The sequence below is a fragment of the Xenopus laevis genome, chromosome 5L (assembly GCF_017654675.1).
Source record: "Xenopus laevis strain J_2021 chromosome 5L, Xenopus_laevis_v10.1, whole genome shotgun sequence".
Taxonomy (NCBI): Eukaryota; Metazoa; Chordata; class Amphibia; order Anura; family Pipidae; genus Xenopus; species Xenopus laevis.
The window spans coordinates 139,229,951-139,248,898 of NC_054379.1; the positions used below are offsets into that span (position 1 = coordinate 139,229,951).

At 38.9% G+C, this 18,948-nt stretch overlaps 1 protein-coding gene across 2 annotated transcripts in view; it reads left to right on the forward strand.

Annotated features, from left to right (window-relative positions):
- The window catches only part of rasa2.L (RAS p21 protein activator 2 L homeolog), a 68,057-nt gene that overhangs the window by 45,440 nt on the left and 3,669 nt on the right, over nt 1-18,948 (forward strand). For both annotated transcript variants that reach the window (XM_018263950.2, XM_041563484.1), the window contains exons 10-23: nt 502-658; nt 878-1,026; nt 1,521-1,635; nt 1,849-1,923; nt 3,519-3,642; nt 5,682-5,788; nt 6,418-6,504; nt 6,802-6,879; nt 8,185-8,258; nt 9,135-9,241; nt 10,625-10,707; nt 10,863-11,071; nt 13,703-13,806; nt 18,731-18,914. In XM_018263950.2, the coding sequence (XP_018119439.1) occupies nt 502-658; nt 878-1,026; nt 1,521-1,635; nt 1,849-1,923; nt 3,519-3,642; nt 5,682-5,788; nt 6,418-6,504; nt 6,802-6,879; nt 8,185-8,258; nt 9,135-9,241; nt 10,625-10,707; nt 10,863-11,071; nt 13,703-13,806; nt 18,731-18,914 (1,653 nt within the window). The remainder of the gene's footprint in view (nt 1-501; nt 659-877; nt 1,027-1,520; nt 1,636-1,848; nt 1,924-3,518; nt 3,643-5,681; nt 5,789-6,417; nt 6,505-6,801; nt 6,880-8,184; nt 8,259-9,134; nt 9,242-10,624; nt 10,708-10,862; nt 11,072-13,702; nt 13,807-18,730; nt 18,915-18,948) is intronic.

The window sequence follows — 18,948 nt, forward strand, 5'->3', positions numbered from 1 at the left end:
CAGTGCACAAAAGTATAACAAAAGGGTATATTGTAGCCTTTCTGGTCAGGTGATCTCTGAGGCAGCACAGAGACCATCACAAAATGGTGGTTCAAGGCAAGAGATGTAAAAGGGCAATATTTACTTAAATATATATTCCAGTTTGGTAAGATTCTTTAATAGGTCACTTAATGATATAAACTATCTTTTGCTTAAATATTCATTTTTTGGGTAAAGTTTTCCTTTAATATGTACCCTCAGAATTCATGGAAACCCAATCCTTATAACATATATTCTGCAGCCACATTCAGAGTGTTTCCAATTTACCCTAAAATATTCATAATCTTCTCTATGACCCTTTTTTAATAATGGTTTCCAGATTGCAGAAATTAATTGAGTGTTTTGTTTTATCTATTATTAAAATAAATCTTTAGGTGAGGGGGCAGTCATTTTCCCAAGGTATAATCAACTAGCTTGTTTTTTATATGAATAAAGTAATGGTGCTTTAATTTCTTGTTTTAGGTATCTGCTGCAGCCAAAAGATAATGGAAGTAAAACTTCCAAATATGACGAATTGGGCTTTCTAAGACTGAGTATCTGTTATACAGAGGACCTTGTGCTTTCTTCGAACTGTTACTCTCCTCTTCGAAGCCTTATGTTAAAGTCCCCAGAAGTTCGGGTAGGTTGCAGTTGAGATTGAGTGGTTTTGTTTCTTCTGTTTTGTACATTTAGAACTTGTGGAGTAGAGGTAACACATAGGAGAAGGGATAAGTAAGTTGTAGAATATATCATGGGTGAACTGAAAATACTTAAAAACTTGGCAGAGATCAAACTGTAGCAGAATTTAAATAACGGAATATATAAAGGTTGCCAACAGAACTCTTTCTCCTCCAACCAGCCTATATCTGCTTCACCTGCTTTTATCTTGGGAGAAGTTTGCAGAGACAAATACGATGCTGTCCTCCCTCTTGTCCGGCTCTTGCTTCACCACCAGAAACTAGTTCCTTTTGTGGCAGAGATTGCCCAGCTCGACCTAAATGATACACAGTATGTATTCTCTCTAAGGCACTTTAATTGTACAGGTATGGGACCTGTTATCCAGAATGCTCGGAAACTGGGGTTTTCCAGATAATGGATCTTTCCGTAATTTGGATCTTCAAACCTTAAGTCTACTAGAAAATCATGAAAACATTAAATAAACCCAATAGGCTGGTTTTGCTTCCAATAAGTATTCATTATATCTAAGTTTGGATCATGGACAAGCCACTGTTTTATTATTACAGAGAAAACGGAAATAATTTTTATAAAATGAGGTAATTTGGATAAAATGGAGTTTATGGGAGATGGCCTTTCAGTAATTTGGAGCTTTCTGGATAACGGGTGTCCGGATAACGGATTCCATACCGTACTTATATTTAGGGAATTTTTAATGTTACTGCATCGTCGGTTTGTGCTACCTCTTCTGTCTGACCCATATGGAAAGCTAATCTATTGCAGATATCGTATTCCATGTATTTATTATGGTGTATTATATTTTATAGGGAAGCAAATACTATCTTCCGAGGAAATTCTCTAGCCACTCGCTGCCTTGATGAGACGATGAAGATTGTGGGAAAACATTATCTTAAAGTTACACTGAAGAATGTTCTAGATGAGGTAATGCTAATTTTAACCAGAAAGCTAAAGAGAAATGATGGACTTTACACATATTTGAATATAACCTGTTTCCATATTGGAATATTGCCCAGATTTCTGGGTGCCTTTGATGGGAGTATCTCTTTTGACATATAATTCTAAGACTCCTAATTCATGCTCATACCGCGTAAAACAATTTGGCTGAGTAGCTTACACTGGCTGTCTATATTACAGATTTGTGATTCCCCAAAACCCTGTGAGATAGACCCCAACCGCCTGAAGGAAGGAGACAATGTGGACAATCACAAGGTATATTATAATGTGTGTTTAGTTCAAGTTGTTCACAAGTGAAACACCCACATGCAGTACAGGTAAAGGATCTGTTATCCGGAAACCCATTATCCAGAAAGCTTGGAATTACGGAAAGACCATTTCCCATAGACTCAGTTTAATCAAATAATGATTTCCTTTTTTTCTGTAATAATAAAACATTACCTTGTACTTGATCCAAACCAAGATATAATCAATTCCTATTGGAAACAAAATAAGCCTATTGTGTTTAGTTAATGTTTACATGATTTTCTAGTAGACTTAAGATATGAAGCTCCAAATTACGGAAATATCCATTATCTGGAAACCCCCAGATCCCGAGCATTATGGATAACAGGTCCCATACCTGTACAATGAATGTTAGAGAGAGGAATAATATTTTTATTTATAATTAATAAAGAATGACCAAATGAAGCAATTTAAGTAATTATAAACAAAAATATTATTCCTCTCTCTCTCTCTCTAAAATTCATTCATCTTAAGTTATGTTTGTGTGGAGTTCCCCTTTAATAAAGAATGACCAAACGAAGCAATTTAAGTAAAGGGGAACTCCACACAAACATAACTTAAGCTTTTTGAAAAGCAACTTTGCAATATACATCAATTAAAAAATATACAGACTTTTCAAGATTTTTAATGGTTTGGAACAGTTCCCGCTGATCTGGCTGACAACTTTGCTGAGCTGGCTGACTACTGTTACTTTGTATCAGCAGCTACTTGTCCTCAGCCTGTATCCTCCAAACCCAACAATTCCCTGCACACGTGATTTCAATACGGAACCAAACATCATAGTGCAATGCATTGTGGGTTATGTAGTTCCTGCAGCTTTAAGCTGTGGAGAAGTTGTTACAATTTGTAGCATCAGTGTTTAGTCCCCCCTTTTAGTGATGTGCGGGCCGGCCGGATACCCGTGGGTTTGGGCCGACCTTACGCTCTTCCTCACGGGTGATGGGTGCGGGTTGATCTCTTCTCCTGCTCTCCCACCGACCACCGTCAAATGCCGACTTCCAGGTTCGTCTTTTATAGATGTTTCGCCTGCTCGCCCCGTCCCTTTTGTGACGTCATCGGTGGGGCGGCGCAGGTCTATAAAAGCTACGCAGAAGTCAGATGCAGGTGCGGGCCAAGGGAGGGTAGGTTGGGGTCGGGGAAATCCCATCCCGCACATCACTACCCCCTTCCCTGCCAGGATTTCAAATGATGCAGAAAGGGAAGAACTGTTAAACAGCTGGATTTCAGCATAGAAAATGGCATTTATTCATACTTTTTGAAGAAACGGGTAACTGTGATGGATATTAGGGGTTTCTGTGTTATGTGGGCCTCTTAATCAAATTTTGGTTTGGAAACCGGAGTTCCCCTTTAAGAAACCAATGTAATTTCATGTTTTATCTTAGAAAGAGCTTAAATAGAAAACTAAATTATTAAAAATGCAATATGGCAGATGCTTCTTATGTCTGTAAATCAATTGGCTACATTGTTTTAATAATATGAACCGCTAGGACAGAGAATATAAATCTTTTATTTAAATAGCAATCACATTTGCAAATAACTTTAACTGACTTCTGTTTGTTCTGCAGGAGAACCTACGAAACTATGTTGATAAGGTATTCTTCTGCATAGTTAAATCTAGCATGAGCTGCCCCACTGCAATGTGTGATATTTTCTCTACTCTTAGACATATGGCTGTCAAGCACTTCCCCAGTAAGTATCACAGCACTGCATTTGCAGTTTTCTTTTAATAAAGGATACAAATGTGGAAATGTACAATTCTGGCATTAGGGCCAAAGCAGCAGTGTTATATGTTTACATTTGCATTAAAAATATTCATTCTAATAGGTGATGTAACAAGAGTGAGCATTACTGGACATTGATTTTTGCAGAGATGGTTATTGTGTGTAGATTGTATAGAGAGTTTGGGTTACTCTTGGTTAGGGATGCACCGAATCCAGGATTTGGTTCAGAATTCAGCCTTTTTCAGCAGGATTTGGCCGAATCCTTCTGCCAGGCCAAACCGAATCCTAATTTGCATATGCAAATTAGGGGGGAAATCACATGACTTTTTGTCACAAAACAAGGAAGTAAAAAATGGTTTCCACTTCCCATCCCTAATTTGCATATGCAAATTCGGATTTGGATTGCTATTCGGCCGAATCTTTCATGAAGGATTTGGGGGTTTGGCCAAATCCAAAATAGTGGATTCGGTGCATGCCTTCTCTTGGTTCACTATTTGTTCTGTAGCAAACTTATTTTCCACTTTGTCCTTTTTAGTTCATTTATTGTATGTTTTGTGCAGAGGCACAGGTGTCTACCACCGCTTACACGTAGAAACGTGATCCATTTAATGTGTAAATAGAAAACACTGATGTAAGAGCTGTATCCAGCCTTGGACCTAAGCTTCCATTAATTATCTGTTCTTTCTCAACTTCAGATGTTTTCTTCCTTCCCACTGGGAGGCTTCTCTATAAAATGTTTCACTTGTTGGTTTTTTTTTTTTTTTTTTGCTTCCTTGAGCCAAAAAAGAGTATTTCAATATTCTCGTTCATTATTTGTAGCTGTACACAATCATGTTCCTTTCTTATTGTTCTTTTTGCATTAGGGTGCTGGAAACGTTGGTCTGTTCTCATACATTTGTTAATGTCTTATTAACTTGGTACCCGTGGGTGGGATAGTAGAGAGATTTATGTGCTTTTCCAACTACTCTTGCTTGTGCGGAAGGAGATGGGCAATAGCTTATTCTCTCAAGTCTCCATATAAGGGGAGCAGGTTTAAGTGTAGCCCAACTGTAAATTACCAGGTTAAATATAGCTTTGTCTCATTCTCTGTAATAAATGTTTAGGTTCTTCTGCTTTGTCATAGCTCAGTGACGACATGGACCCGTGCTTGGCTGAAGGCTTCCTTCCCTCTGTTAACTCTCTATACTTGCAGGCAATATTTTATGCTCCTAACTAATGGGGGTCTTGAACTGAATTCTGCCGGAATGGTACTATTAGCGTTATACATGCTTGTGGGACCGGAGTTTATTTACAGTTGATTCAAGATTTACTCGCAAGTAGAAATGCTGTTATACTGGCTCCTTATGCAGCTTTATATGAGTGCTGTGTGTGTATCATGATTGTTTTGATGATCTATGGATCGAGGGCTAGGACATCATAGGCATCTGTAAAAACTATTTTTGGAAAAGGTAGGGGCTCAATTTAAGGCATTCCAGCACTCCATTTGACAGGTCTGTAATCAGACCAGCTCCATGTCTGGACAATCGGAGAGTGGATGCAGATAAGCCAGCCTTTCCTTAGCTGCCAAAACTCCTGGGGAGTTGGCAATAATTTGTTGCAAAAATCTGACCCTTGTGTGCAGTGACAGCCCTTTATGCCACTTACTCTACATATCAGCATATGGAAAGTGACGGGAAGAAAAGCTAGTGCGACATTACTTAACAGCAAGAGTAAAAGAAATTAGGAGGCACTTTAGAAACAGTGTGTGAAATATATTTTACGTAAAGACTGTAAATAGGCAAAATCTGACCGAAAGTACAACACCATTAAATATTATTGTAGTAATAGGGGTAAATTATGTTTTGAGTTTGACTGTATCTGTTGTGCTTTATGCAAATTCAGTTGCTGGTATTTTTGTTAGCGTTCAATCTATAGATGTCAGAAATATGTTAGTGTAAGACTGTGAATATTCTATGCAGCATTAGTTATGTACTGAAATGTAATCCCTCCTTTTGTCATTTAATGCAGAAGACCCCCATGTTCAGTATTCCGCCGTAAGCAGCTTTGTGTTCCTGCGTTTCTTTGCTGTTGCTGTTGTGTCACCTCACAGCTTCCAGCTACGACCCCACCATCCAGTGAGTGATCATCACCTTCAGCCTTTCTCATTGCGCACTTGGTCTGGTAGAAAGCATCATAAATCCATACTAGTCGTATCTTCGTTCAAGAATACAAAGGCACATTGTTACACGATTTTACTTTCTATAGTCTGTTACATTATACTCAAGTCCTTGGACTTGCCTGCCTTATTTCCTTAGGGAAGGGTTCCCTAACTTATTTTACCCGTGAGCTACATTTAAACATAAAAAAAAAGTTGGAGAGCAACCTAATTATGCACAAAGGTTCCCAGGGGTGCAAAATATAGGATGTGATTGGCAATTGGTAGTCACTCTGGGGACTTGAAGCCTACAGGAAGCTCAGTTTGGTAGGGCATTTTTTTTTTATGCACCAAGCCAAGCATTCATAAATATGCACCTGCTTTGAGGCCACTGGGAGCAACATTCAAGGGGTTGGAGAGCAACATGTTGCACACGAGCTACTGGTTGGGGATCACTGCCTTAGGGTGTGCCTAGAACCTGATAAATAGAACATGATATATTTTTTTGCTATTTGGAGGCCCAGCTTTGTCCCTATTATGCGAATAATAAATTAAACTTTTTTTTGTTAAAGTTTTAGTTTTTACATTCTTGTTTTATCATTTGTACAGGATGCACAGACCTCTCGGATATTAACCCTTATCTCAAAGACTATCCAGACCCTTGGTAGTGTCAGCAGTTTAACAAAGAGCAAACCAGTAAGCTTGTTTTATTGCACAATGACATTTATTTATATAGATAGATAGATATAGTCAAATACAAGAGTCCTCTGCACTCAACCCATTATCAATATATTTAAGACTGTCGCTGCCGCTGTCTTAAATATATTGATAATGGGTTGAGTGCAGAGGACTCTTGTATTTGACTATATGTATTTTGTGGTCACAGCCTCATTGCACCCCCGCCTAATGGTTTTAAAAAATAGTGGTGAGCACAACTTTCCCTTGTTTGTGATAGATAGATATATATATAAAAACTTTATTTTCCTGTTTTAGTCCAGCTTCAAGGAGCAGTTCATGTGTGACTTTTTCAAGACGTTTGAAGAGGAAACGTACTCTAAAGCCGTGAAAAAGGTGTGTTGAGCATACGATTTCAATGAACAAAAGCTACCAAGATTTTAAAAGTCGTATATAATACATTTTATATTAAATCATTATATATAAGATATAATTAATCCTTATTGGGGCAAAGCAATCCTATTGTGTAAAGGATAAGTAAATCTTTAAAATTAGTGAATGTAAAATTGATGAGGGCTATTTTAAGCATTTGTTTTTTTTTTTTTAATTCCAGAATATTAAGGGATACATGTACTGTTAATATAAAAAATTTTGTTACAACAGTGCCATCTGCTGGTCAATTTCTGACCATGTAGTAGTCAAGGAAGTTGTCAGAAGAAAAAAAAGAGGGCTGGTCTGATATTCTTCTATAGCAGGGGTGTCCAACCTTTTGGCTTCCCTGGGCCACATTGGAAGAAAAAAAATGTTATGGGGCCACACTCGAAATAAGCCCAAACACTAACGCTATTTTTTGATTAATTTTATTAGAAAAGAGGGTATCATAAACCTAGTGGGATTTTTGACATTGTGTTTGAGAAACTAATGTATCAATATCTGGTTGAATGGAAGTAATTGCAATTCTCAGTGAATTCTCAAGGTGCTCATCAGATAATTTGGTTCTAATTTTACTCTTAGTCATTCTTGAAAAAAGTTGCTCACAAATGTAGGTGCTGCATATATCCCTAGCTTAGCGGGCGAAACTGCTGAAGAATCCTTACCTGCCTTTGTAAGTAACCAAAAGCTCACTTGTTAACTGCTTTTCCTGCTCGAGGAAGCCACACACCGCACACCCATGTTAAATTTAAAGCACACATGCACACAATTGGCGACCGCATACATACGCTCTCTGTGCATGACATTGCAACATGACGTTTCCTGGATTGGCGGAAGTTCAAGCTAGGCCGCATTCATATCCATCCTGGGCCGCAGGTTGGACACCCCTGTTCTATAGGAAAAACATTACAAGCCTCGGATAATTTTTCTCATATCTTTTCTAACCAGACGAATATCAGACCAGCCTTCCTTCTTTTTTCTGACAACTTGATTACTTGGTTGTCAGAAACTGACCAGCAGATGGCATTGTTGTAGCACAATTCATATAAACAGTACATGTATTCCTTGATATCTTGGAATTAAAAATAACGAATGTAATTTGCTAAAGTAGCACTTAACTTTTCAGATAGCAAACAGACCATACATTATACTATAAATATCAAGCCATATACTGACTACTATAATCTGGCAAAATTTGGTATGTTTTTGTTAGAATTCACCTGAACAATGTACATTCATTGGCTCTGACCTCTTCTTATTTTTCGGTAGTTTCTAGAGGAAATCTCATCTACAGAAACCAAAGAACCAAGTGGAGTCAGTGATTCACTGATCCTGAAAGAGGGGTAAGAGTATTATAACATTAAAGGGATACTGTCATGGGAAAAATAATTTTTTTTCAAAATGATTCCGTTAATAATGCTGCTCAAAACATCAAACAGATTTTTTTATATTCAATTTTGAAATCTGACATGGGGCTAGACATATTGTCAATTTCCCAGCTGCCCCAAGTCATGTGACTTGTGCTCTGATAAACTTCAATCACTCTTTACTGCTGTACTGCAAGTTGGAGTGATATCACCCCCTCCCTTCCCCCCTCCCCAGCAGCCAAACAAAAGAACAATGGGAAGGTAACCAGATAGCAGCTCCCTAACAAAAGATAACAGCTGCCTGGTAGATCTAAGAACATCACTCAATAGTAAAAACCCATGTCCCACTGAGACACATTCAGTTACATTGAGAATGAAAAACAGCAGCCTGCCAGAAAGCATTTCTCTCCTAAAGTGCAGGCACAAGTCAAATGACCAGGGGCAGCTGGGAAATTGACAATATGTCTAGCCCCATGTCAGATTTCAAAATTGAGTATAAAAAAATCTGTTTGCTCTTTTGAGAAATGGATTTCAGTGCAGAATTCTGCTGGAGCAGCGCTATTAATGGAGTCATTTTGGGAAAAAAAAATTTTCCCATGACAGTATCCCTTTAAGCATTCCTTAAATATAACTAGAAGTTTTTGGCACATTCTTTGTTTTTGTCAGCCTTCATTTAAGGAAGCTCTAGAAGAAAAGAATTTTATGCTACAGTACTAGTGTATTTGTTTTTTGCATTATGCAATAGTGGTTAGCCATGTGCAAACAAAATGCATATTAAATATTAGCCACTTCTGTCATTCCCACGGAACGGGCAACATGCTTACATTACTGTGTTATTTTTTCGCTTGACAGGGAGATGCATAAGCGAGCTCTGGGGCGTACCATAATTGGCAAAAGGAACTTCAAAAAACGATGGTTTTCCCTAACAAGTCATGAGCTCACCTACCACAAACAGAAAGGTAATGAGACATCTAGACTGTTTAATGAGAGATGGAGGTGCTACAGATGTGGACTGAAGTACATGATTTGTTTAAGTTGAGGTCAAGAGACGGAGGGAAGGGACAGGGGAATTGGTGTAGTCATGGGCTGGATATGATATTGATGTGTTTCGGTTTACAGGGGATGTTATGGATAGATAAGCTTCTGGTGTGATACCAGAAGTGAAGTGAAGATATTGGGAAGTTTGGAAAAATGCAATCTAGATAGTCTGTCTTTTTATAGATTCATCATGCTATTGTTTTTTAGCTAACTGCTGATGTTTGGAATCCACTGCTGCAACAAGTTTGTTTGCGGTAAATTTTTTCAACGATGTTCAGTGTATTGGGTATTTGGGCACAGCAGTTCTAAGCAGGCAATCCATTGGTCAGAGCTGAAATAGTCTCCATTTCAAAAATGTTGTCTCCTGTAGGAAATCTGGAAATGACAGAAACCCCATCATCTACACATCTACTGTCTATGGGGCCAATTTACTAACATTCAGGTTTCAGAATTTTTTTTTTCATGAATCATTTTTTTCTCTAAAAATGTTTTTTTATTACTCCAAAGATTTGAGACATTCAGACTTTTAGAGGTTATGGGTTTTTTTCTGCTAGTAATTGTCAAAATGTGAATTTTTAGAACTTTTAGAGGTTTTCATATTTTTTAGCTTATGGTTAAAGGAGAAGGAAAGGTCCACCTAAATATACCAGTAAACCTCAAATTAATACTGCTCTGAGTCCTCTGTTAAAAGAAACAGCATTTCTTTCCTTCTATTGTGTACACTTCTGTATCAGACTTCCTGCCTTCAGCTTAAACCTCCTTGCCCTGGGCGGGAGCATGCTCAGTTTACTCCTCTTCCCCCCCCCTTCTCTGCTGTAATCTGAGCCCAGAGCTATAAGTGTGCAGGGAGAGACTCAGGCAGGAAGTGATGTCACACCAAGCTAAAACTGCAGCTGCTATCCTAAACAAACAGAGAGCTTCTAGAGCTTTTTACTCAGGTATGGTAAAACATTCTACAGAATAGATATCGCATTCTAGCTTGCTCTATTGCAGTGAATCTATTGGTAATAAAATGTCTCCGTAGCTTTCCTTCTTTAAGTGTTTTTTTTCATGTTCATACTTTTTATATGCTAATCTTATGGCATACTTTCATGGCATACTTTGTTTTAGAGAAAATTAGTTTAATCCTAGTTTCAAAAAGCTCTAATACCACTAAAATTCAATCTCTGATAAATAAAGTGGGCCTCTGTCCATTGTGTGGCCTATTTTAGAATAATTGTGTAACTTTTGTGTATTGAGAGACAAAACCAGCCATAACCACCCTTATTAAATTTGTACATGTTCATACCTTCTAATTTCCACAGATAAGGAGCCCGTATATACTATTCCAATTAAAAATATCCTGGCTGTTGAGAAACTGGATGAAAGTGCCTTCAATAAGAACAATGTAAGTAATTGTTCCATACAAAATCAGAAGGGCAGCCTTTGCACCTAATTGTCATTGTAGCATTCAAAAGGGCTTTTTTAATGACATGGTTTAGAACATACCTTATTACTCTTTTTATAATCACCAGCTGATCCTCTGACTGACTTCTCTCGCAGATGTTTCAGGTGATTCATAATGAGAAGCCTCTGTATATCCAGGCCAATAACTGCATAGAAGCTAATGAGTGGATTGAAATACTAAGCAGGTTAAGCAGACGCAACCAGAAGAGATTAAGCAAATACCACCCGTCTGTATTCCTGGGTGGGGCTTGGCTCTGCTGTAAAGCAACCAGTGACAGCACGGAAGGATGCTGCGTCTGCACTGTGTAAGTATAGACCACAAAAGTAGCCTGGCACTGATGGATACTGAGAAAGGATGTTTTTTTTTTCCATGTAGATGTTGCATTTTATGGTTAATATATGGAAATTGAAAGTAGAATTATCGCTAGAGTAAACAAATCCAAGGGGTCCTCTGCACTCAACCCATTATCAATGTATTAAGGACATTGAAACATTTTGTGCCTTAAGCTACTAAAAGTGCCTTACCCTTTAAACAAAACAGGGATTGTTTGTCCATATATTGTAACTTACAGTATTTAAGCTGGCCAACTATGTCAAAATCATCCCTGGTATGGCCAGTCCTACACTCAACTTGCATCTGATTCATTAAGAATTCTATTGCTTCATTATACATTTTTCATAGGGACTAAGTTTTACCTGCAACTTACTTGCTGCATTCAAGGTTAAAGCTCCCAAACTTGGCTGCCCTTTTATTGGCCACCACTGGGATCACCTGACTATAGCTGGTAAGCATGGGAGCTACAACATGGAGCTGGTCACTGCTCCTGTATAAACTATAAGATACAAGGGAAAGTTGTGCTCACCACTAATTTTTAAACCATTAAAGGCCAGTAACATAAATTTTTTGAAAACAATTGTTTGTATATAACGTATAAAAAGACACCAAGACATATTTAACTTTAAAATCGCAAAGTCTTTATTAATAAATAACTTACCAGAAACTCCTCTTGTGCTCCTCTTTAGAAAAGGCGACGATCCATCGTGCGGCGCTCAATTTCTCCTCCCTAGCTATCTCCTATAGAATGTAGGGAGGAGAAATCGAGCGCCACACGATGGATCGTCGACCTGACGCCTTTTCTGAAGAGGAGCCCAAGCGGAGTATCGGTAAGTTATTTCTTAATAAAGACTTTGCAATTTTAAAGTTAAATATGTTTTGCTGTTTTTTTTCCTTTATGTACAAACAAATGTTTTTTAAAAAATGTTTTGATATTACTGGTCCTTTAAGCGGGGTTGCAATGAGGCTGTGACCACATAATGAGGCAATAGAATTCTTAATGCATCAGATGAAAGTTGAGTGTAGGAACAGGCCACACTGGGAATGACTTTGACGTAGTTGGCCAGCTTAAATGTATAGCTATATATGGACAAACAATCCCTGTTTTGTTTAAAGGGTAAGGCATTTTTCAGTAGCAGTATGCATAAAATGTCTCTGTCTTAAATATATTGATAATGGGTTGAGTGCAGAGGACTCTTGTATTTGTCTATGTGAATTTTGTGGTCACAATCTCATTGCACCCCCGCCTAATGGTTTTAAAATTAGTGAGCACAACTTTCTCTTGTTTGTTATCACTAGAGTAAAAATATTCAGCAGCAGTTCCAGGTTGAATTCTACCTGAAATATTACCTCTAGCCTGTAATTTGTTTGTGTTTCATGCAGAGCTGTATAAAGGCATAGGAGAACCACATGTGATTGGAGTTAAAACTGGTATAGACAGGAAATCTTAATTTGAATTTATGCTGCACAATGCAGTAAATTTTATCTACATTAGTTGCCAGTTTGTCTTGAAGATGTATTCAGTATTAGGGTAAGTTCACACGAGGAGATTCGGGGAGATTTTGTCGCTTGGCGACTAATCGCCTCGACTTCTGGGTGGCAATCTCCCATTAACTGCCTCCTCCTGTCTTCCCATCCGCTAAAATGAAAGTTGCCTGCGCTAAAGCACATGCGGCACAGCGTTTTCCGAAGTTTCCTCGTGAGGCAACTTCAGATGACTTCGGAAAACGCTGCGCCCCGGTGTACTTCAGCGCAGGCGACTATTCCTCGTGTAAACTAACCCTTAGGGCTTGTAGAGGATAGCTTTGTTTGTGGCTTCTCTTAAAGTGGAGTGCAAAGCCCGAAAAGAAATGAGTTTACGATCCTACTTGTGTACTCCACTGATATTTTATACTCCCATTAGTTCAAGGGGTCTCCTTTGTTCAAGTATTATTGTTAGTTAATGTTAGTTTCTTACGTGATGCATAAATTCTGTCAATTTTTTTACGCTGTTAAAACGCTACGCATTACCCAATACTACTGGAACATGGCACTGTATCTTTAAACCTATTTTATTTACAATTATATTTTGGGGTTGGTGGACAAAATTCAGATGCATAATGTCATAGCACACTTCTGGCACTATGTAGTGATACAGACATCTCCAAACTGATAACTGTTGTAGATTAATAAGAATATTTTTTTTAAGATTAAGGCTCTCCTCTACCACAGCCCATCTAGTGTTGGGCACTTGGTTTGTATACTGAGCATTTGTTTTCTTTCAGTGTGCAGTGTTTGTCCTGCCTGCTGGGAGGATAGAATATGGGATGAGCTCATTCTTAGTTACTAGTTATGTAGATCTGTGATTCCCCAGTCTATTTTTCTGTATTGTTGCCACTCACTCTGCAACTGTTAGTAATTACTCTTACTCAGTATACCTGCTCTCTATCTGCCGTTTAATAGTTTTGGATCCTTCGTGGTCCAGGCTTTTAATTAACATTTTGTGAAATCCCAGCGATTCCATTCCAGAACGTTCTGTCCTGGGTACAATGCGAAATGCACTCAATTATATCTTCTCAAAGTCAATTTGTTGGTTTGTACATGTCATGATTTCATTTGTCAGAGATGTTCCAGCTGATGTGGCACTGGATATTGATGGAGATCGCGAATGTGAAAGAATCCATCGTCTTTTCAGCATGAATATGCAAAAGCTACTGAAAATGGAAGGTTAGTTTCCTACCCACTGTGTATGACTGTATTATGCCAGTTAACTCATATTGGCACCTTAACATTTGTGGACATTTTGAACCCAAACTGCTCCATTCTGTCTGTAAAAAACATGCTAAATTAAAGGAAGATCTTAACTTTCTATCCCTAGATCTTTTTTCTTAAGTGTGTTTTAGACCTGCCTAAAGGCTATGCTGTACCCATAACTTTCATGCTTGTTCTGGGGGCAACATCAAGTTCCAAAAGTCCAAAGTACTCATGAACACAGTACTTAGCCCACAGGAGTCTGCCGCCATCAGCCAGCCTAGTATGAAAGCAGAACAGAGTGCACTCCTAGGACTAGTGGGGAGGTCAGAGTTCACACCCATAGGCAGTGCTGCCATCAGAAATCTTTAATCCCCCACGAGAGTTAAGGTCCCCATAGACGCAAAGATTTCTCTTGACGAACGACCGGTTTTAGCAAAGTCTGACCAATCCTTCGAAATTATTGTGCGGTTAGTGGGATTCGAACGATCGTACATCTTACGATTTTTCGGCAGATATCTGCCAGAAAATTGATCGGCCAGGTTAAAAAATCTTTATCGGTCCCAGTGCAATCTATCTATGTTTGCAGGGACAAGCAGGCAGCTCCCCTTTGTTTTCAGTCCACTGCCATAAGCACTGAAAGACATCTCCTCTGCCTGCTTTTGGTCCAAAACAGTTTTTGGGCCACCGTCTGCCCCTTGTGATCTATTACAGCTGGATCTGTGTCTGGCAGTTCTAACTAGTGACTTTAGCTTTTAGACACCTGTGGTTTTATGAGTCTCTCAGAAATACAAGTAGCTACATATAAGCAAAGGTTTTTTTACACACAAAAGATGAAAAATATACACACTACTAAATGAGTAAAATGAGCAAAGCACTCCTCTCTGCAACCAAGACTGGGAGATCCCGTTACAGTCCGCAGATCGAAGTCCCTCCAACAGTCCCAAAGGTGCTGTTGGCATCTCCACAGGCGAAATCTCAGCTGATCGAATGGAGACCCCCAGTTTATATATGCTCAAAAACAATGAGCTCATACATTAAACCACTTGGTTAATAACATCTTGCTTCCCTTGCGCTCATCAGGATCTGGCCAGACTCCCAACAAGCACATCCAAAGCATAGATCTTATCTGGTCAACTAGCAGCGTTTTATTACATATTCTGCCTCTGGCTATAACAAAGGAAAGCCCCATGAGAACTTCCAGAAGTTACAAACATTTTAGGAAAAAATATAAGTATTAGGTCATCAACTAATTTGGTTCAAGAGTTTCTCTTGTACAAAGCTTTGCTATACACAATCATTGGCTATAAAGCTATAAGTTATAAAGTCTTATATACTATATTGGGTTCAGCATACCATATTGGGTTCAACAGTAGAAAAGTTCTTTGTGTTATATTTATCAAAGTACCATCATGAGCCACCATTGATAATAGTGCTTTGTGTTATATCTATCAAAGTCTTATATTTGTATCAAAGTATTGCCATGAGCAATCATTGATAAACAACACCCTAATAACACCCTAATAAATAACCACCGTTAATATTTTGGGGAAACATTGCCCTGTAAAGAGTATTCTTGAAAACATTCCCCAATGGGTTAATTTCAAAAATATTCTATTTGCTTTAGGCTTATTTGTACTAGATACTGTATATCATAACCTGGATGATTAAAAATCTTTATAGTCCATTCCATGTTATCTGGCACATAATTCTATAAAACACATGCGTATATTCCCCAGTATAGCTGCAGACATATATAATCCCCAGTTATTCTACAGCCACATTCACACATAATCTCCCAACAATCCTGCAAACACCTTGATAAATAAACACAAGACAATATTACCTGCTGCAGGCGTATCTACACATGATCCTTTATAATTCTTCATAAACGTGCACACAACCTCCTGTAATGCTGCAGATACATATGCATATAATTCCCAGTAAATGCACTTGCACCCACGGATATAATACTAATTATTCCTGAAGGTAATGCCCAATCATACAGACCATTCCATATTTATTCAGGTATCCTAACACATGTAATGTGGCAGTCATATAATCATTATCATCAACCATTATTGGTATGAATGCATATCATTTACCAGTAATACTGCAGGTGCATGTGTGTCAGTGTAGATAACATATCCCACCCCCATTCATTTCTCACTTTTTTTTTTTTTTTTTTTTTTCTTTGTCCTAAATAAAATTTTGAACCCGCTTTTATTTTCTGGCTTCTTAAATTGCAGGACCAACAAAAGTATTTAGTGCAGCAGGCCCACAATAGTATATTATATTCCAAGCATAGAATTACACAATTTAGGGACAGAACCGGTCATCTTCTGGCACTAATGTGCAGGGATATAGACCCATCTACCGCAATAATGAATATCCATTCTACAGAAGGCATAATGATTTCAGATATGTCAGGGATAAATAAGACATTTCAAAGCTACTTCTCTGAGGCCTACAGGACCAGAGTTACTTACACAAAGGGAGAATTGCAGAAGTATTTGCAACATGTACCTTTCCCCACACTAAACATAGAAGATAGAACCGCTAGATGGAGACATAACTGTGCAGGAAATAGAGGATGCAATCCGTTCATTTCCCAATGGTAAGGCCCTAGGAACAGATGGGATCCCTATGGAATTCTACAAACAGTATAAGGATATGTTAGTGCCTCGCTTGAAGAAATGCTTTGATCAGGCACTGTCTGTTGGGACCCTTCCATGACAGAGGCACTCATACTGTATGTATTCATAAACTCCCCAGTTTACATACCAAAACAGGTGTTTACACGGCTAGATTCTGATACCAAAACATTTGTCTGGGCAGACAAGCGCAGCAGACTTGCATACTCAGTTTTACAACTTCCAAGCTTGCAGGGTGGGATATTGGAGATCCTACTACTTAGCTTCACAATTGCAGCATCTCCTGCCATGGTCTAAACGAGACGAAACAGATTCCTCTTGTGTAGTTCTTAGTAAGTACTGGGGTAGCAAGGCGGTACCGCCACTGATATTCTTAGAACATGTATAGAACTTCGCCTGCCCCCTTCCATTGTTCGGACACTTTTTAGGGTGTAGGAGGTGGCACTGAAACTTATTCAATACCAGGGGATTTCCCCAAACACTCCATTGGGGGAAAACGAGGGGACCCCTCATTTCCAGAATGCGGATTTGCAGTTATTTTGGCAACCTCAGGGGATACAGTTCTTTGAAGATCTATATGTGGATGGTGATTTTAAAACTCCCGGGCAGATTGAAGCTGATTTTGATGTGACGGTTACAGCCTGGTTACAATATTAGCAACTTAAACAGGCCACTAAGGCAAAATTGTTATTATCCCCAGTCGTCGTATCTAAATCCCCACTAGAAAATATGTTGGAATATCTCACTGGCTTCTGTAGAAATCTCCCCTTATCACGGCATTTACTCTGTGTTACTGAAAAATAAGAAAGGTGTAACGGGAAATTTCAGAGGAATGTGGGAACCAGCTATAAATGACCTGGAGAATGAGGAATGGGAGGAGGTTTTGGAGGCTCCCATTTTGGTGTCCTTTAACGTAAGATGTAGATTCTCCCAAACTCTTATTCTACATCAAGCATACATCACACCGGTGCGTATGCACAGGGCAAATATTAGGCCGAATGACTGTTGTCCCAAATGTCACCTGCCAAGTGCCAACTTCTTTCACTTGATGTGGAGCTGCACAGTTAGGCTAGGGCCACACGGCGCGATTTTGCCGCGATTCTGCGCTGGGCGAGTTGCGAGTTACGAGTCGCTGCGGTTTTTAAGCCGAAATAGCTTTGTTAACTTTGGCGCTGGCGTCAATGCAAATCGCGGCGAAATCGCTGCGCTAATTCACACGCGGCGATTCTTTTTCTACTGTCGCCCGGAAACGCCCAGCGAGGCAACTTCGGGCGACAATAGAAAACGAATCACCGCGTGTGAATTAGCGCAGCGATTTCGCCGCGATTTGCATTGACGCCAGCGCCAAAGTTAACAAAGCTATTTCGGCTTAAAAACCGCAGCGACTCGCAACTCGCCCAGCGCAGAATCGCGGCAAAATCGCGCCGTGTGGCCCTAGCTTAATGGCTTCGTTTTGGGAAAAAGTATCTGAAGAACTTACCCATATTACTGAGATAAGAATCTCTGTGAACCCAAAGGTGTGCCTGCTAGGTATTCTCGCATTATGTGTTAACATCTCTGAGGGAATCGTTATTCCTAGCACCCAAATGCATAGCACTTAAGTGGTCTTCGGGAGACCCTCCCACTGAACAGATGTGGAAAAACCTTTTACAGGAACATATTACTCTGGCACGATTAGTGTACATACAAAGAAATACACCAAATAAGTTTGAGCTGGTCTGGACGGGATGGGTGGAAGCTTTACAACCAGGGGCTGATCCTACCTGAGAAGTTGAATAAGTATGACTTGTCAATGTGTACTGTTCTGATGTATGAAGTGCAATGAAGAGATATGTACCTGTCAATGTGTACGGAAGTGTATATGTTAAAATTTGAATGACAATCTCTGTGATTTGTATCTCCACCTACCTTCTTTTTTTGATTTTGTTTTAAAAAAGCAATAAAAATGATTATAAAAAAAAAATATATCTTAGTTGGGATCAAGTACAAAGTACTGTTTTATTATTACAGAGAAAAAAATAATTTTTAAATATTTGGATTATTTGGATAAAATTAAATCTATGGAAGACATTCCGTAATTCAGAGCTTTCTGAATAACGGATCCCATACCTGTTTTAGGAAAATACTGGGGGTTTTTTCTTTCAATAAATTTATGTTGAACATTGCGATATATAGATGTAGACTGTCTCTTTAATACCCCGTTGAATGAATGAGTCATGATATGAAAATATACTGTACATTTTCAGAGGCCTGTGGAACAATAGCAGTCTATCAAGGACCACAGAAGGAGCACAGCGACTACGCCTTCACCATTGAGGATTCTGTGACCACCTTTAAAGTTCTCCAGCAGATCAAAGCCATCACGGAGAACCTCAAGGAACTACACGACAAACATAAAAAGGGCTCGACGAGTGCAAAATATGGCAGCCAGTGAGTACTGATCTGAGTAGAGCACGGTTACTCT